Raw genomic sequence first — 15,185 nt, 5'->3', positions numbered from 1 at the left:
CTTTACGTTTTAACGTGTATCTGTACGTGTTCGTTTATATCCTCTCTCTCTACGCGTAAAGAAAGATAAAGAAGAGGAAAAAGAAGAAGAAGAAGAAGAAGAAGAAGACGAAGAAAGAGAGGATTCTTGCTCCTACGAGAAAGATACAGTGTGCGCGCGTGTGTACATCTGTGTACGGTGTGTGGCGTACTTTGGTACTCGTCGTCCTTCTCTCTTTCTCTCTCTCTCTCTCCCTATATATATATATATATATATATATATATATATATATATATATATATATATATATATATTTCTTTTTATCTCTTTCTTACTCCTGTGTCCTCGTCTTCGTCCTCGTCGTCGTCTTCTTCTTCGTCTTCGTCGTCGTCGTCATCGTCGTCGTCGTCATCATCGTCGTGGTCGTCGTCGTCGACGTCGGTCGTGTGGTATTTCTCGCTGTAAAGTTTTCTTCTTTCGTGTATATATATATATATATATATATCCGTTGTTACGATCAGAATCGAGAAAGTGCGTCATCGGATAGAAGAAGAGAAAGAAAAGAAAAGGAAGGAAAGAAAAGAGAAAAAGTGAGAAATAAAAAAAAAAAAAGAAAAAGGAAAAAAAGACAAATAATAATAATAGGAAGAAGAAGGAGGAGGTCAAAGATAATCCATTTTGAAAGATCCATCGTCAGTTTCTCTTTATCTATCTCTCTGTCTCTCTCTCTCTCTCCATCCTTCTTTTTCTCTGTCTCCGCGAGCGCTCCTCCTCCCTTCCTGAAACGAATCACCGAAGCGTCGCTGGTCTCTCCTCCTCAACGCTGGAACGGTGAATTTTTTCCTTTTTTTTTTTCTTGTTTTTATTTTTATTCGTTTGTCCATTTGTTTTTGGTCATTATCATTATTATTATTATTATTATTATTATTATTATTATTATTATTATTATTATTATTATTATTATTATTATTATTATTATTATTATTTTCTTTTAATTTTCTTTTTTCTTTTTTTTCTCTTTCAAATCGTTTCCTTCATTATCTCAATCAAAGGAAATCTAGAAATTTAACCGTTACGACTCGACCGGAATTTAAATACCGTATTATCATTACTATTATCATTATTATTATTATTATTATTATTATTATTATTATTATTATTACTATTGTTGTTGTTGTTGCTGTTATTGTTGTTGTTGGATGATGGTGATGGTGGTGGTGTATGTAGCGTAATACGGAGAAGGCATTGTACCGAGTAAATAAGTGTACAAGGGAAGGAATAGAATAAACGTAGGAGAGATTTTCATGAAGCTTGTGGAGTGGGGAGAGAGTACAACGGAAGGAATAGCGCGCGCTTTTCGTTCTCATTCTCGTCCTCGTCGTTTCGCAAAGTGGTTGGTACTTACTTCGTCGACTGCGAAGAATAAAAAAAAGAAATAAAGGAGAGAGAAAGAGACAGAGAGAAAGAGAGAGAGAGAGAGAGAGAGAGAGATCGTTCATTCGTTTCTTTTTAAAATCGATGCCAGAGAAGCGAAAAAAGTAAAAAACGAAGAGACGAGGAAGAAGAAGGGGAGAAAAAGAAAAAGAAGAAAACAAAAAAGAAAAGAAGGAGGCAAAGAATTTCAAGAAGACGGGGAGTCGAGGTGATTTTTTCGGAAGCGAAGAACCCCGGCAAAGCTCGGATTCGTTCGGTTAAAAAGTACGTGTGTTGTTGTTTGTGGTCCGTGTATGTGCCCTCTGTGATATTCGTGCGCGTGTGACAGAAGAAAAGAAAAACAAGAGAGAAAGAGAAAGAGAGTTAGTGGTATCGTGTGAAAGGAGAAAAAGAGATAAGAAGATATAAATCGTGATATATACTACGTATGTACGTCGTTCTCGTCGTAACCGGCACGACGTTCGGCGTGTAGTGATTTAGATGGTCGTTGCATCGTCGTTGTGTTAGTAGTGAAACGCAAAGTAGTGGTGTACGGCGGTCCGTGCGTCGAAGGAACGAAATACTGGATCGAGAGGAAAGAGCTGGAGGAGGGAGCGGTGGAGGGGGAGGAGGGGGAGGAGGAGGAGGAGGAGAAGAGGAGTGCGAGGAACGCCGGAGTTGCTCGCGACCGTCGAGATCTGGATTACGCGGGCAACTCGAGGATCGCCAAGATTTTGCCGGTTCATAAAAAAGGTATGAGAGTTCTCTCAAATGCAACTGCGCTTTTTTCTTTAAATCTTTTTCCTTTCTTTTTCTATTTCTCTCTCTCTCTCTCTCTCTCTCTCTCTCGCTCCCTCTCTTCTTCTTTTTTCCTCTCGCGCGTTTTAATCCGAGCGAAGAGATATGATCGTCCGATAGTCGTGAGTGAGTGCGTGCGTGCGTGCGTGCGTGCGTGCGTGCGTGAGCGAGCGCTTCCTGAAGTTAGGTTATGTTAAATTTGAACTTGTTCTTTTTCTTTTTATTTTCTTTTCTTTTTTTTTCTTTTCCCGTAAGATTTATTTCCAAGAGAATTTAAGAACGATCGTAGACGGTGTCCTAAAAGAGGAAACATAGGGGAGATTACCATTCAGTTTTATAGACAGTTATCGTCTTATTTTCGTTTGATACGTGACTTTTAGGAACACCCCGTACGTATATATATATATATATGCATGTATGTATATATTTCTGTTTGATTAATTTCCTCGTTATAAATTTTCTTTACGGTTCAACGAAAACATTCGATATAATTCGAGATAAGATTATTTATCGATCGAGAACCGATGAAAATATACACCGATGAAAATATACAAGGACTTTTGAATTTCGCGCGGTTTAGCGTATCGCGTTACTCGCCGGTATACCGCAACATATATAGTATGTCTACCTACCTACCCACCAACTTACCTGCTTAACCGATACGTAACATGGCGCAGACACACATTTAACATCGCGTAGAACGATAAACGTAAACCGCGTGTATCAACGGGAGCGGATCAAGAACACAAGAGGGATGGGGGAGGGGGGAAGGAATCCTGTTGGTTTTGGTACATTTACTGCGGTCGCATACCAGAGTGTCGCCGAAAGATTCTCGTTAACTCGGCTTCGATTTCAAGGTCGACGTCTCCTCTTTCTCTCTCTCTCTCTCTCTCTCTCTCTCTCGACAACGACGACGACGACGACGACGACGACGACGACGGCGACGGTTCTCCTTTAACCCCATTTGCGGTTCACTTTATTTATTATATGTTGTTCCTTTTACCCCCTCCTTACGATTATTGATTTACTCTATTACCAAGGGATATGTACACATGGAATTCTATTATGGCGGAGGCGGCCCATAAACGATGAAATTTTTATATCTCGTAGTTAAGGAGAGAGAGAGAGAGAGAAAGGAAAGAAAAAAAAATAATTTCGGAAAGATCGAAAAGTCGTAAAAGTCGTATTTATTAATAAATCGCCTTCGTCGTTTTAGTCGTCGGCCATGATTTTGACAGTTAGGCGGTCGGCTTAGGTTCAAACGAAGTCCGGCCTTGAAGAGTCTTCCTCTTTCGTCTCGATAAAATATAAGTTGTTAGGTACTTACGTATGCTCGTGTAAGCTCATAAAAATTCTCACACGGTTAAACGTTCTCCTCTCAGTCCTTGGTCAGATTGAACGCAAACACGACGTTCGATCGTAACCGAAGCCAACCGGTCCAACGTTTCTCCATCGTCGTCGCCGTTGTCGTCATCGTCGTCTCTATTGTTTTCTTCAATCGCAACGATCGATGATATCCCCGATTCTTCGCTAAACATACTTAGGTACATATCTATTATACATACATACATACATACATACACATATATATCTGTATATATATTAGAGATATAAATCAGAGTAAATTGAAATTAATTTTCGATCGTTAAATATATAGCACACATACACACACACACACACACACACACGTAGGTACACATGTGTTATATATTTAACGATCGAAAATTAATTCTTTTTTCTGTTTTCTTTTTCTCCTCCAAATCCAAAAAGAGATTATTCGGCGGAAATGCGATTTATCCGACTGATCGAATAAACAAACGAGACTCAACGAGCCCAATCGTATTAACAAATACGATTAATTCGGAGAAGGAACTACCTTGAATTCGATTTAATTATCTCGCGGTTTCACGGTGGTCGTCGTCGAAGAAGAAGAAAAAGAAGAAGAAGAAGAAGGAGAAGGACGAATAAGAGAAAGAGGGGGAAGCAGAAGGACGAGGGAGCGTTTTCTTAAAAGGAAAATTTAAGACCTGTTCGAGGCTCGATCCTTTCGTCCCCTTCGATTGAACCCCCATTGATGTTCGAGATTATGAAAAATCGCGCCGAAGAAAAGGGAAAGGGAAAAATAGTAGAGGGGGTAAATTGAATCGACGACAGAGAGAGAGAGAGATAGAGAGAGATTGAATAGGGGCTATCCTCGAGAAGATTAATTCTTCTTCGTGATTAAATCTCTATCGATCTTGGATAAAGGGAGATTGCTCGGTTCGTTGAAAGTACTTTTAATTCCTCCCGTCTCTATCGAGATATCGAATTAATATCTATCTGGCACGCGTACGAGAGAGATAGTGAGAGAGAGAGAGAGAGAGAGAGAGAGAGAGTCAAAACGCACACGAGAGTTTCGTTCGGTTTTAAATCGGTGCGGACGAATGGACTCATAAAGCGCCAATTTCGAATAGGAAGTATAATGCTCTTTTCTCGTTTCGATGTTGCGTTATATCGATTTCCTTTTTTTTTTTTCTTTTTTCTTCTTTTTCTTTTTTTCTATCCCTCTTTTTCGTTGCGCTGTTGCTCGGCATATCCGTAGTACATATCCGTATTCTGACGCAGATATGTATATATATATATATATATATATACGTATGTAGAAATTTGTAGGGTAGAAGTCACATTGTGAAAATAGAAATAAATAAAAAGAAAAATGAAAAGGAAAATAAAAAAGGGAAAAAGTGATAGAGGCAGACGTGCCATCGTCGAATTCATGTCGAATGAAATACAAAGGCGCGATTTCACGAAAAAAGCTTATTGGGAAACGAACGAACGAACGAACGAACGAACGAAGTCTGCAAAATGAGAAAATAAAGGAAGCCATTGACGATGGAAAAAATTACGAGTTTAAATTTACGATCGAGTCCGTTCTAGAGTTTCAGTAAGAGTTTGTCCATACTTTATCGAGAGATTTTTCGAAGTTTCTCCCTCTTCCACTCTTTGCCTCCTTTTCCTTCCCCTTCTTTCAAATCTCCTTCAGCCATCCGGATAAGGAGGTATCTTCGCGAGATACAACCACCGGCAGTAGAGCAAGTAGTATAGCCACTGCAATTAGCTCTCGTGGAAAACAAGAAAGGAACGCGGGCACGAAGCGAGATACGTCGTCTCTGCAACTTTTTGCCAAAGATTCTTTCTCTCTCTCTCTCTCTCTCTTTCTCTCTCTCTCTGTCTCTCTCTCTTCTTTTAGATGGTATACGCAAGTAAGCAAGCGAATGAACGAAGGAACGAACGCGAGACCACGAGCAGCAGGACGGATGAAAACCCCCGTTGCTTTGCCGTTTAGCCTCGAGTGTCTCGCTTCGTCTAACCTTGAAATCCCACTCGTCGCCTCTCGCGTGTTTTTAAAACGCTCGAACTTCGTCTCGCGCATGCGCGCGAAATCCTTTTCCCTCTTCCTCCTCCTCCTCCTCCTCCTCTTCCTCATCCTTCTATCCTCGCATCCCCCTCCCTCTCGCCTACCCTCTTCCTCTTCTTCTTCCTCTTCTTCTTCTTCTTCTTCTTCTGTACCACTCTTACTTATCTCTCTCTCTCTCTCTCTCTCTCTCTCTCTCTTTCTCTCTTTCTTTTTCTTCGTGTTCGTATAGATGAGTGCCATTTCTCTCTTTCTATCTTTCTCAGGTGCGTACATAGTTCTGTACAAAGTCGAAACTTCTTTAGCTGTACACGTGCACGAGAGAGAGAGAGAGAGGGGGGGGGGTGAGAGGGAGGAAGAAGGAGAGAAAAGAGCTATCTCGGTAGATTAATCGCAGCCATTTTCGCCAAGTATAAATTAAACCTTTTCTCCTTCTCTCTCCCTCTCTCTGACTGTCTGTCTGTCTGTCTGTCTGTCTGTCTGTCTATTTGTCCGTCTCTGTCTCTGTCTTTCATGATTCTTATCCCTCTCGATTTTAATTAAACTTTTATCACGACTCGTTCGGTATATAATTTTTATTATCTTTCTAAGCGCGGGAACGTAAAGTATAATACCGTTGATGAATCTTGTATGTAACAAATTTCGTTTTCTTACACAAATGGAAATAGTGATAACGTTTCCACAAGAGAGAGAGAGAGAGAGACGATAATCCGCCGAGAAACGAGTGACGTGGACATGTGACGTGTGAGACGAGTCCTGAGGACTTACATATAATACTAGAGAATCTCGCGCTTCATTTTATCCCTTTTCCCTTCTTTTCCCCGAATCACCATCTTTCTCTCTCTCTCTCTCTCTCTCTCTCTCTCTCTCTCTCTCTCTCTCTCTTTCTCACCTCCCACTTTACCTTTACGTTCTCTTAGTTCAAACTAAAACGAAGAAGAAATACGTTCTTTCTATACGGTTCCGTAGATCTCTTACAGTTAGTCTAAGGAAAAATCGTATCCCGTAACGGGCGATTCCGTGAGATCGTTTGAAAATTTTCTACGTTTTGCAGCTATTACGGCATCTCCATCTATTTATGTAAGTACGTCCTACCGCCATCACCTTGTATAGCCATCTAATGGGATCTAAATCTTCCACCATGAAATATGATCCACTCTGATCATCCTTCTCCACCTTCTCTTCCTACTCCTATTCTCTCTCTCTCTCTATCTATCTATATATCTATCTATCTATCTATCTATTTATCTATCTATCCATCTTATAAGTTACACATCAAACAAAAATTTTTTCGTCGCGTTCAGTAGTTATGATCATCGCTGTCCTAGATTCTAACTTTTTAACGCATGTTTTTTTTTCTTTTCGTTTTTTCTTTTTTTTTTTTTTTTTTTTTTTTTTCTCTTTAATCGCAATCGTACCACGAAACTTTCTCAAACGACTCGTAACGAATGCAAATTCGATCTCCCCTCTGTCCTCTTCTTTCCTTTTCTTTCTTTTTCGAAATCTACCGCCAGACTATCATGCACCGATTTTTCTATTGCCCCACCTGCGAAATCGGATACATCCGAACGATTTTCGAGGCGGAATAAAAAAAAAAAAAAAAAAAAAAAAAAAAAAAAGAGAAAAAGAAAAACGATATCGTTTAACGGTGCTTCGTGGGTACTCGAATGCGAAAGCATCAAAATTGCAGAGAGATATCCACTTGGAGATCAACGAAGCAAAAAGAGAGAGAGAGAGAGAGAGAGAGAGAGAAAGAATCCGATCGGTAGTTTACAACGAGAATATTCACGAGTACTCGAATCATGGTCGTGTTACGCGATCGGTTTAATTTTTCAAATGTGGACTCCGATCCTATTCATTAAGGATAAATTTGAACATTTCCTCTATTTTATTATTTCTCTCTCTCTCGCTGGCTACGATTGAAAATACTTTGTATTGATGTCCGATGATGAAATAGAGAGGAGATAAAAGAAGCAGATAACAGAAAAAGAGAAAAAGAAGATGAAGATGAAAAAGAAGAGAGAAGATAACGCAATCGTTAGTAGACGGAAAGATAGAGGTTGTTAGAATCGTAGGACCGCAACGCATCTCATTTCTTGATGTTTTTTCTATTCTTCTCTTTTTTCTTCTTTCTTTCTTTCCTCCTTTTCTTCCCCCTTCTTCTTCATTGTCATCGTCTTATCATCCTTTTTCTTTCTCTTCCTCTTCTTCTCTTTTGCATTATTCGCAACCTACTTTTACTTTTAAGACGAGACGCGTAACGTAATCGTAAGAGCTAACAGCAGCAAGAGCAACAGCAACAGCAGCAGCAACAGCAACAGCAACAGCAACAACAACAACAGTCAATAGCAGAGCAAGCTGTAAGCGGCAAGGCGGTTGCGGCTGCGGCTACGGCTGCGGCAACCCCTCTCTTAGAAAGTACACGCCATTTGCGTTCACCCACACGCGATATCGCGTGCCAAGTTTGCGATGCGATTCCCAACGTAATTATCTCTTAACGCAAGAGAGAGTAAACCGTTGTTAAAATCCATGCCGTAATTCGAACTATTAAAAAATATCTTAGTGCGTGGTTATTACCTTCTTCACGCGATAAGACAAAGACGAGAAAGAAGAGGTGTGGATATGGGGGGAGGAGGAGGAGGAGGAGGAGGAGGAGTGAGTTCGCGTATCGTGAGACATAGATAAGGGAAAATAAAATTCTTTGCGTACGCGATGAACGTACTCGTTAGAAAATTAAGATTGAAAGTAAAGGGACAGCTGAGGTAGGGATAGGAAAGGGGAATGGGGGAGGGGAGAGGGTGAGAGAGGGGTAAACGTACTACCGATGTAAACGCGTCGACTTGGCACATTCCTCGAAGAAACCTCGTAAATAATGGGTCATTGCGTGTCAGACTTTAAGAAAAGAAGCTTAGAATCGTTGCCTAAGCAACGTTCGTTTGTTCGGTCGGTCGGTCGGTCGGTCGGTCGGCCGGTCGGCCATCGACGATTAGGAAAGTTGAAAATTTTCTTCTCTTAATGATCGTCGAGGATCCTTTAATGCGTATACATGGACGTAACCGTTAGAAAAGTTACATGATTTTAGACGGAAGAATCTCTATTTGATGGTTCTCTCTTCCTCTCTCTCTCTCTCTCTCTCTCTCTCTCTCTCTCTCTCATTTAGCCTGCATCCATATATACCTGGCGGGTCTGCATCCATCGTTGCCCCTGTCCCTCCCTTCCCCTTACTCTCTAACCCCTCCACACCTCAAAGTCCCTCGTTTACGTCGCCGAGGAATGTCTGGAATCTCTATGGGAATAAAAAAAGTATTTGGAGGAACCTTCTGTAAGGTGCAACACCGTGCCCCGAAACCGTACTTATCCAACATTAGTTTGTACATTGTTCGACTCCACTTTTCTTTTTTTTTTTTTCAAGCCTTCCAAAGATACGCTCACCTTACGATCCTCGACGAATTTCTTCCCCCGATTCTCTACCCCGGATAAAATTATCATCCCCGCAGAAGAAAATATTTCCTTGCAAGTTAGTTCTCTCACTCTCTGTTGGCTCACGCGAAATCGTAAAAAAAAAAAAAAGAAAAAAAAAGAAGGTCATACAAAGTATCCGCGTTCGAATGATATCGATCAATCGATATATTGTATTATTTTTTTATGATCAAATTATATAGCTATCTTCGTCGTTATTCTATACGTTTTCGTTCTGTCGATCATTAGTTATCATTGATAATTAATCTCTCTTGAATAAACGAGCAATCTACGGGGTACTTCGTTTGGATATTCGAAAGAATAATCCTATGGATATTACAGGAAAAGAGAAATGTATGTACGTAGATATGTATTTCCATTATGGTTTCACGTTACGAGATTCCTTTAATTATTTAATTATTAATTGAATTAAATATTAACCGAACGCCGAAGGTCGATTGATTTATACGGAACATTGCGCTGGCGCGTAATCCACATTGACAGAATTTGTTGCCAACGATAAATGTACGAAATTTTCGAAGGATCATACTATATCGTTGAATCGTATAACGTTAAAATTTCTACGTTTGTATCTAATCTCGTCGATTGGGATTAAGTTTAATGTCTGTCTCGACGTGAAAAAAAAAAAGAAAAAAAAAAAAAAATAAATAAAAAGAGAAAAGAAATTTATAAGGATGTAGTAAAAAGGGACGACGGTAACATCGGGTCCGTTTCAAATTGAACCTAAGACGATTTCAAAGTGACGACACAATGATTGATTATACTCGTGAAAGCACTCTTCCCTTATTATCAATCTTTTACTTTCTTTTTAATGCTTTCTCGAGAAAATTACTCCTTAAACTTCAGCCATGGGGGAATTTTCGCAGAGATAAACTTTCGCCAGGGTCCGAGGTTTTCTCGAAAGTAACTCAGGTCGAAACTATATATATATATATATATATATATATATATATATATATATTTATATATATTTATATATATACACACACACAAATGTCGTTTCGGTATACCTATCGTCTATACCCTCATTTCTTCGAAGTGATTGGGGCTCGCTCGGTTCAAATATCATATCGGAGAACCTAACTGAAAACTGAACCAACTGGTATTACCATAACCAAAAGTTGTGAATGTGTTTGTGTGTGCTCCTGTTCGAATGTATAACGCATTTAAGGGATTACAAAGTTTAGAACGTTTGGAATTGTACAAAAAAAAAAAAAATAAAAAAATGGATGGGAGAAAGAGATAGGAAAAAAAGACAAAAAAAATATTCTTTCTAACATCGATCACGGTCGTTAGATACGTCGTTCGTTCTCGTCTCGACGCGAGTAATTAACAACCGTTCGCGTTCGTCAATCGTAAAACGAATGTCCACCCGATCACCCCGATCGCGCCAATCTTATCTCCCTTAGAAAATGCTTTGTAGCACGAACTCGACAAAGCGGAATGGCCGGTCTGAAGTTGTCGATTTTCCGAATCGAGAAGAAACGTCGATTACGCTAGAGAGAGAGAGATATTTTATATATATGTGTGTGTGTATGTATGTATGTATGTATGTATGTATGTATGTATGTAATGTATGTATGTATATACACCGGTGATTCCGGTTAGCGAGCACACGGTACTCGCGCCTTCGATTATCCATTTTTTTTTCTTTCTGTTTTTCTTTTTTTTCCCTCCTCTTTCCTCTCTTTATCTCTTTCTTTATTTTCTTGATTTTCTTCGTCGGTCGAGCGTGTCGATCGGCCTGGATATTCACGCGAGAGAATTTCTAACGTCGAAGAGAAATACGAGATCGAGGAAGGAGGATGCGACGATGACCGGTTGTGTTCCCGTGAAACACATATTTTTCTTCCGTTGAAAGAGTAGATCTTCTTTTTTTTTTTCTTTTTTTTTTTTTTTATAATTTTTTTCTTTCTGTTTCTTACATTTTTTCTATCGCTTTGTTCTTCTTCTTTTCTTATTTTTTTTCTTCTTTCTCTTCTTTCAGGAGGACGAACGGACAGAGATGGCATGAGGGAGGGCTCCGGCAACGTTGCCGAGGTGGTGAGTATAACTCGTTTATATATCATTCTCGATATATTATATCTATTTTATATGTATATTAAGTCTGAACTGCCCTCAACCCCTCCACACCCACCCTTCGCCACGCCTCGTCTTAGTCGTATTTTGATACGATCGTTAAGGGATATGTATGATAGTAGATACGTACGATAGTAGAATACTTTGTAGTAAACACTTACTTACTTACTTACTTACTTACTTACTTACTTACTTACATACTTATATTGCTCGTAATAAGAGATGCCGTCGATTACGAGTGATTTTAAGTAGCAAAGGAAACCAGGGCAACCTTGTAAAATTACTAACTATTACCGGCGAGTGCTTCCTCCCCTCCCCTCCCTCTAGAATCGAGAGTATGTAAACAGTAAGGTAAAATTCTATCAGTTTTTTTCATTTTTTTCTCTTTTATTTATTTATTTTCTTTCTTTTTTTTTTTTTTTTTATACGATTCCAATAAGATTTTTCTATACCGATATGCTGACAAATCGAAAAAGGATTTTTGATGACCTCTACGAAATAATTTTTGCCAATGTGCGTGAAAATTACGTATTATATTATTGCGCGTAGAAAAAAAAAAAAAAAAAAAAAAAAAAAAAAAAGAAAAAAGAGAGAGAAAGAAAAAGATGGTGAAATACGATGAAATTAATATAAATTGCTTTTTAAAATATAACTCACTTTAAAATATAAATTAAAATAAACGTCATAGAACGTATAAAGACCTTGTTGGCACGTTTAGAATTGCATTAGAGTAACGATTTATATATTAATGTACGGCGTTAATTGGATTCGCTATGAAATGAATTATTTTTTATTCGATACGATCAAACAAAAAAAAAAAAAAAGAAAAAAAAAAAGAAATTTATCATTTATTTCACAGTAATTAACGGAAATTTATTTTATGAATATAAAAATGGACACGAGGGACTTCGTCAAGTGCTTCGATATTGAAATTAAAAAAAAAAAAAAAAAAAAAAAAAAAAAAATTCATAAAGTGGATTTAATCGATTTGATTTGCGGACGGCTCATATGTATGCATGTGCCTTTATATATATATGTATATATATATATATATAATATTCGATTGAACGAAAAGAATTTCGATCTTCTTCGCGAAATTCTATTTTATTCGTTTAAGGAAAAATCCCTTTTAACCCACGTTAACGTCAAATGTTATCTCGTTTCCCAACTCCTTTATCTTTTACAAGTCACGACTATATAACGTTTTCGTTATTTCGTTCGAGATATACGCAAGCAAAGTATTTTCGAAAGCCTCGAGGCCGTCGACACGACACGATAAAGTAGGCTACCGGGTTAATACATCGCGAAGGAGCTAAGGAAGGAAATGCCGCGTGTGCCTGGAGTGAAAGAGAGAAAGAGAGAGATTAAATCGAAGAGAAATTTAAGATCGGCGTGGCTCACCCAACTCGAAGAACGGTAATATAGTTTCTTCCCTACGTTTATTCATCAGTCTCTCGGCAAATATCAAATGTATTATCACCAATGTTAAAATATTCAAATGACTCATTGGGATTTAATAATGAAGTAAGAGTGAATACGTTATTATCGTTTTTATTTATTCCTTTTTATCAATTATTTTTATTTTAATTCGTATTATTAAAATACGTATGTACGTCACGAAACAGTGAACGTTTATAGAACATTCGTGAAAGTTAAATCGAAGAATGTACCTGTAATAATTGTAATAATTGTCTAACAACGATTTGAATTTTCTAATTACGTTAGTATTATAATATAATAATAATAATAATAATAGTAATAATTGTCGTGATAATTGGTCCGTGGTAGCAATGACGATAGTCCGCCTGGTTACTTTCTCGTGTAGATTATAAATTATCGGTTTAATTCAAAATGCATGAATTTTACTCTCTCGCGTTGGGGGGAGGGAATGGAGCAGAGACTCGAGATAGCGAATAGGTAAGTAAGTACTTCGAGGAACGAAAAGTTTTCATTAATGTTATTAAGAGACGAGTTACGCTCGAGTTATTTCGAAAGCTCACAATTAGCACTAACGTTGAAATTTTGTTTAAAGAACTATAAGCACAACTTTACCGTTGACTTGGTTATTCAATTAAAAATATTCAGGATCTAATTCAACGGATATAGCGAATCGGGCTTGGTTATTAGTTTAGTTCATTAAAAAAAAAAAAAGGAAATAAAAAATAAAGGAGAAGAAAATTAAAAAAATCGCGAGCGCTTGAGAACAAAGCCGACGAAAGAGATCGACTAAGGGTCAAAGATCGAATAGTGAAAATATGTTTTTGAAGGAAAATCAAGCTTGCGTTTCTCGTTCGAGCGCGATTTTTTTTTTGTTAAGAGAAACGCTCGAGGGAAATGATTTCTCATTTTATTTTTTTTTTCTTGTTTTTTCGACGACGACAGCTATTCCCTTTTTCCTAGCACACGTGTTATCTTATTCGTTAACACGCGCCCTCTGTTTCATTCTCCTCGGTAATTCGATCTTCGACCTTCGTACCCACGATTGGTAAAAAAAAAAAAAAAGGAGAAAGAAGAAAAAAATGCAAAACAAAAAAAAAGAAAATGTCTGCCCACATTTCAGATCCTGACGAGACCACACCGATACGACGAGAATTTATACGAGCTCGGGTCGATTATTAATTCCCCGACATAATGTGATATAAACTCGCGCAAGAAATATCGATATTTAATTCGATTAATTGGAAAAAAGAATGAAATTCCACGATTTCGAAGGAATTATAGACGAGATCGTAACAATTATTTCGGGTCAAAGTTTCAAGCGTTATCGAATAATAGCGGCAGGTTCGTAGATGGGAGTGTGAGAGGGAGATGGCAGGTTAAAAGGGGGGCGGTGCATAGCATATGTGGGAACCAACGATGGTGGTTGGATCTCTCGATACCTCATTACGCTTCTGGACTAATTAACGAGGCAATATATCGATGGCTTCTATTGATCGATCGATCGATCGATCGTTCACGATCAGTACGAACGTTTCGCGCTCACGAGCGAATAATTACGATTATCTTCAAGTGAAAATCCTTTCGATTTTTCTCCTATCAAATAAAAAATATGCCGATGAAATTGGCATCCATAGGACGAGAGAAAAGAAGAAACTCGTCTTCGTCGTTGTTATCTTTGTCATTGTCATTGTCGTCGTCGTTGTCGATCTTTCGTCTCGCAGTCTTTTCGATTCTCTTCACGAATCGTTTTTGCTATCTCAGACAAGATCGTTAGGCTAGCTCGCGGATAGAACAAAGACTTTACGGCTTCTTATGTTTATGGCTGGGCAGCCGGTGGTAACTATCGCGTTCCTGCTCTTTCTTTCTCTCTCTCTCTTTCTCTCTCTCTCTCTCTCTCTCTCTCTCATAGATGCTGCACGGTCATCGTCAACCGCATACGTTGCCCGGACATTTTCTTTCGACGGAAGTCAGGCCGGCACATTCTACGAGTTGTTTCTTCGCGACACGTGTGCAACACCCGCAAAAGCGTCATATCTAAAATTCCTTATTATCTATTCTGTTTATTACTATTCATTAACGTTAATTGGTATAATTATGTGGATTTATGTAGATATATACACATTACATATTTATACATATATATTTATATATACGTACGCCATGTTTATCATTATTATATAAATGTATGTAATACATAAGAGATACCATTGAGAATTAACCAATGAACTATTTTACAATTTCGAAATAATCTATTTCACGATTATCATTCGCTTTCATTTTCTTTTCGGTCGAAGAATTGAAATAAATCGATAGAAGGATTGATATGTGATATTTGAATGAAAGATAAAGAAGTAGAAGAAAGGAAGGATGCATTCGACCGTAAGAAATTTCTAACGGAATCTACGCCAATGCATAGTGCGTATCTACTAACGGTAGTAGGTACTACGTACGAGATTTACGATACTTGTCCGTTTTTCTCTGTTTGTTAGAGTTTTATAACATCGTGTTCTCCTTTTCTCAACAAAGTCGATCAACGAGTCGGTATATATCATCGATAAACTGAACACCACCGTCGTCGCTTTTCAAACCTTCATTTTTTTCT

General features: G+C 38.2%; 1 protein-coding gene across 1 annotated transcript in view; it reads left to right on the top strand.

The window, feature by feature from the left end:
* The first annotated feature begins 1,126 nt into the window (after positions 1-1,126).
* The window catches only part of LOC118445050 (uncharacterized), a 106,227-nt gene continuing 92,168 nt past the window's right edge, over positions 1,127-15,185 (top strand). The window contains exons 1-2 of the mRNA XM_035873963.2: positions 1,127-2,145; positions 11,052-11,107. Coding sequence (XP_035729856.2) covers positions 11,075-11,107 — 33 coding nt within the window. The 5' untranslated portion in view covers positions 1,127-2,145; positions 11,052-11,074. The remainder of the gene's footprint in view (positions 2,146-11,051; positions 11,108-15,185) is intronic.

The sequence above is a fragment of the Vespa mandarinia genome, chromosome 3 (genome assembly GCF_050613455.1).
Source record: "Vespa mandarinia isolate Hongniang chromosome 3, ASM5061345v1, whole genome shotgun sequence".
NCBI lineage: Eukaryota > Metazoa > Arthropoda > Insecta > Hymenoptera > Vespidae > Vespa > Vespa mandarinia.
The sequence above is the reverse complement of the archived record's forward strand: the minus strand, read 5'-3'. Positions and strand labels throughout refer to the sequence as shown.